Here is a 5,392-nt window from a genome sequence, read left to right as displayed (position 1 = left end):
ACATAAGGGAAATAATTCAACAACTCTAATATATTTAATATTCTCTGTATCTAATCATGCACTAGCAACAAAAGTGAATACATTTTTATTTAGCTTGGTGATTATTTTCATTAACAGCTACACATTTTCATCTTGGAATGAGTGTATATATATATACTTCCATCACCAGTTTAAACTGACATACATACAATGTTATTGTTATTATTGTCTGAGAAAGCAGTGCATGTCATCAAATTAAACTGGGGTACAAATATACAAAACACAATATACCCTTATCATGACAATTAGTCTGATAAGGGTACACTAGGTAGATGCATCACAACCATATGTGCGCGACATGGTTAAACTCATATCAAGATAAACAACGCACGACCTTGCAGGTGGAGCCCAGTTAAAATTTTCTTCGGGTCTAGTAGCCCATTTCCTTTAAAAAAAAAACCCTCAGTAAGGTTTATTGAAAGATGATGAACGAAACACCCATGTTTCCAGACAATTATTATTCAGACCCAAAGAATTCCACTCAACACATCGTTACGATGCTCCCCCACTACTTCTGCTCGTGATTAGAGATGTACATATCATGCTCAGCTATTTAAGCTCAAACAACGGACAAGAAAAATCTATGGTATTGAACAGAATACTGTAATCCTTCTTTTATACCATGTATATGCACATGTTAACACTTCCAATTAGTTAAGATTAAAAGCCATGAGATTATTATTATTATTGTTCAGTAGTTTTATTTTTATAACGTGTTTTCACTTCACTACCGAGCGCAGATCTGTGCGCCTTGGGTATGTGATGTGGTTTGCTGTGGTGCTCTTATGTTTACTGTATTGAAAGTGTTTTGTGTAGAATGTGTGCAGTACCCAGTAGCGCAATTTTCTGTATGTTATATATATCTGTAAGTCCTGGTGTTTTTGTTATGTATTTGTCTGAATATTTTTTTATTATACCTAAGGCACCTACTATGATAGGAATTATTATTATTATTATTATTATTATTATTATTATTATTATTATTATTATTATTATTATTAGTAGTAGTAGTAGTAGTAGTAGTAGTAGTAGTAGTAGTAGTAGTAGTAGTAGTAGTGATGTTGTTGTTGTTGTTATCATTGCCTTTGCACAGCTTCTAACGCTGGAGATGTACTACGTTGTCAGCTGTTCATTACCAGTGAACTAAGGTAACACCGCTCATTTTCCAAGAACTATCCGGAGTATTCGAGCGGTTCCGGTTCCAAGCAGTGTTGTTTTCTGCAAGTGCTCCACCCTTATTACAGCCCCGATGGGTTCCACGTACTTCTCGAGATTTTTGCTCACTGATCCCAGGCCTCCGACACTTATTAGTACTACTGCTACGTTTTTCATCGACTACAGCTGCTGAATTTCCCAAGCTAACCTGTCATATCTCTCAACATTTCTTTCGTCCTTATCGCATACCTTGTTGTCAACTGGGCATGCTATATCTTTGATCCAGCGTAGTTTGTTTTCATTCTCAATTAAGAATATGTCTGGCTTCCTATTCTCTATCTCATGGTCGCACTGAAACATAAAATCCCATAGGATCTTCGCATTACCATATTCGACGATGCTTTCAGGTTTGTGGTCGTACCAATTTTTTTTGCTCTTTCAAGTCCATACTTGTTGCAAAGTGTCCAATGGAAAGCCTGGCAATATTGTCGTGGCGTCTCTTATAATATTCCTTCTTGGCTAGTGGCGTACATTGGCTGGTAATATGCCTTACGGTTTCATCGTTTTGTCCACAGATTCTGCACTTATCACTTTCTGCTGTGTTATATATATGCGTGCCCTGCATATCTATATATATATATATATGTATACATGTATATATATGTATGTATATGTGTGTGCATGTTTGTGTTTGTGTGTGTGTATGTGAGTGTGTCTGTGTCTGTGTGTCCATCAGATCACATTCTAACCATTTTAGTCAAATGCATAATAAATATAATGCAGCAATGTGCACAGAAAATATTGAATATATCAAATAAGAGGATTCGATAATTAGACCTTCGGCATTAGTCCAGATAATAGATATGTATCACTAACTTCAGCAATTCGGAATTGTGCGTGTGAAATATTCTGTGAAAGCGTGTGTGTGTATTTATGTACATGTTCCAATATGTATGTCATGCCAGTGATTTTACATAAAATTATTATATAATTATTCCTGTTATACTAAAAGCGTTATGAACATTTGCAGTATCAGCAATATATTTGATGCACATTAACGAATTATCATAAACGACAAAGTTTTATCAATAGTTAATAGTTAAGAATTGCCTCGTGCAAAAAAGTATTAGTTTAATAAGACGCTATATTCATTTGTACATTTTGTGCATTTTCTTCATAATTATTTTGCTTAGATTTCTATTAAACAAATCGTCAGTAAATGATGTATAGCTTTCTTTATCAAACGATATTTGCCAGATAATACTTTCCTATATATTAATTTGTATGTGTTTTTTATGCATAGTTCACTTTTAGATCCTCTCTATAAAAAGTGAACTGCGTGATAATTATCAATGCGCTACAGAAATGAATTTAATTATGTTGTAATACAAATATGTGGTGTACGATTTCATGTAACCACTTAAAATAATTTACCATAGCATTATGTTTAGCCCCAGGTTAACCGGCATTGAACAGATTTATAATCAAATGTAATTCAGCTACCTTATCGTTGTAGAAATGTGTCTACAGATATATCATTTTATTTTGAATTCCTATCTCAAAACGGTACAGTGTGAATGACATTTGTAAATCTACATACGTATTTCGGGTTTTATAAGTGTCGATAAGTGGAGAGAAAATTGGACATTCTCCAAGAGAATTTTCATTAAAAGAATATATATTCAGGTATATGTGCCCATATCTAGAAACACCACGGTTTGTATGAATGTAAGCATGTGTGTAGGTATTGTATTGACATATTTTTGGTAGTACTCGTATCATTTCATTTTCGAGATAACTGGTCTGCCACTGGCACCCACCTAGAATATAGTTTCCTCTGTAACTGCATGCTTCACCTGCATGTGACAGTGCATCACTTTAAGTGAATCATCGTTGTCATGCCGGTTACATCCGATTGAACATTACGTAGCCTATGTCATTTACACTAACGGTTGAGCCTATTTCAGTTGTATCAGTTGGATAAGTTAGCAGAAGCCCACATATCTGTGGTCAAGTATAACAAGAAGAAGGGTGATATCTTGTAACATTTCTGTGGAACACTCAAACACGTTGATTACCTTAGTGCATTTGATATATTTCCATTCGTCTTAGGCAGCCATGACGTTGGCTTAAGAAATCAAGGATGCATACTGTAGTTAAACTGTTATGCTATTTCACTAAAATTTTGGCTGAACTCATCAAAAGAAGAATTTCTTGACAGAAACTAGCAGCTGAACTTTCCTTGCGGTTGTCGGTCTGTCATTTTCGTCAACGATGTTTAAACTTGCATAGATATAAATAAATTCATTAATCCTAGAAGTACTAGAGGGATGCAGCAAATACAGTGAGAGTGATCTTTCACACTTACTGCCATGATCTCCGTTTTCGATTATCTTTAAAGTGTATTGCCGGTGTGTGCGTATATAAATATATATAGACGTGAGATTTTGTCCATTACACCTAAAACTAAAAAAGACCAAAAATGTATACGATGGTATAGAAGGTATTCTATAGAGTGACCTTAAAATTGGTATACAAGGGAAATATTACTAGTATTCTTGTAGTATGGGATCCTCGCTCTGTTGGTACTATCCCGCATGACTTCTATTACTGGGGTATATTGAAGGTGTACTCAATGAAAATCTCAGACATGAATCATATGATAGAAAGCATTATGAATGAATGCGCTCAAATTGACGAAATATAAAGTTACTGCATCGGATTCATGTGAATCTTGTAAAGCAATAATGGAAACCTTGTTGAAAATTTTAGTAATGTTGTTGAATAAAATTATTAGAAATACATATTTTCGCTTATGTATCCAGCCTTTAGGCACCTATACATTAGAAATTATTAAATATTTAACTATTAATTACAATGACCAGTTAGGTAATGGATTTTGAATCGCTGATAGACACAACGGAAAGAATAAATAAAATTGAATATCTATATGCAGATCCAATAATCATAATTCCGTTTATTTTGTTTATTTCATAATCATAATTCCGTGTATTTTGTTTATTTCATAATCATAATTCCGTTTATTTTGTTTGATTTTTTTTTCTCCATATAGGGAGAGCGTCAGATGAAGAGAGGGAGAGCGTCAGATGAAAGAAGAGAGAACCCTATATAATCACATAGTCGGAGGGTGTTAGTGAAAGCGGATACAAAGCACTGCATGCAATTGAAAAGAAATGTTCATCAACTTACCTTTGGAACAAAGAGAAGGCACAATGTGATGGTTGTACAAAATATGATGAAAAGACCTATAATGATAAAAGCTGACGTGGGCTTGTCTTTGATGATAATAGAAACGGCAGCTCCACATGTACACATTATCACCACATTGTAGACACTCATGCCGATATATTTAGAATCATTTAAGGCGGGGATGCTCACATGGCGTGTTTCCCAGGCTAAGAAACAACCAATTACCTAAAAAATACAACATATATAAATCCAAATAAATATGAATTAGTTATTCATTTCATGCATATTTAGTTCAACTGTGTTACCTAATTCACCAAATAAGTGATACGTTAAAAAATGTAAGAGAGGAAGGAAATAGCTCAATCTACTGTCATATACCGGTGTATTGAAACTAATGTCCCATCTTCGTTGTTATACGTCTATCAACATCAATGTTCAACATCCAAAAGTACCTTGTACTTATAAGTATCGGAACCATACACGAACAAATAAACTAATGATTCTTAAGTTACTGTGAGAACATTTCCATTGCTGACACGTTTCCATTACAAAGAATGAAAAGTTACAGGTGCCGCTGTATGGTAGCGATTTTTACTTTCCAGCCACATGGTCCCGAATCAGTTTCAATGCGTGAGGCCTTGGCTAAGTGTCATCTACCATAACCCGGGGATGAACAAAACCATGTGAGTGTATTTGTTAGATGGAAACTGAAATCCACATAATTATCATTAAAAGATATGTATAAACTTACGTATATTTTCGCAGCAAAACGCCATACACCTATGTATTAATTGAAGTATCCACATGTATGGACACATATGAAGGATTCATTGTCCATAGATAAGAAAGCATAATGGGGAGAAATGCATGGGCACTTCGTTCCAACGCTGACATTCATATACAGGCGATATGTCTTCATATTATCTCTAATAAGACTTATTCTCCCTAGACATTCCCCGCAGTTTAGGACTTAACTCGTTCAAGAGTA

At 34.6% G+C, this 5,392-nt stretch overlaps 1 protein-coding gene across 1 annotated transcript in view; it reads right to left on the bottom strand.

Moving 5' to 3' along the window:
• LOC106873978 (uncharacterized) overlaps nucleotides 1-5,392 on the bottom strand; it is a 1,133,216-nt gene that overhangs the window by 231,007 nt on the left and 896,817 nt on the right. The window contains exon 17 of the mRNA XM_052969422.1: nucleotides 4,405-4,629. Coding sequence (XP_052825382.1) covers nucleotides 4,405-4,629 — 225 coding nt within the window. The remainder of the gene's footprint in view (nucleotides 1-4,404; nucleotides 4,630-5,392) is intronic.

This window comes from Octopus bimaculoides, chromosome 7 (genome assembly GCF_001194135.2).
Source record: "Octopus bimaculoides isolate UCB-OBI-ISO-001 chromosome 7, ASM119413v2, whole genome shotgun sequence".
Taxonomy (NCBI): Eukaryota; Metazoa; Mollusca; class Cephalopoda; order Octopoda; family Octopodidae; genus Octopus; species Octopus bimaculoides.
The sequence above is the reverse complement of the archived record's forward strand: the minus strand, read 5'-3'. Positions and strand labels throughout refer to the sequence as shown.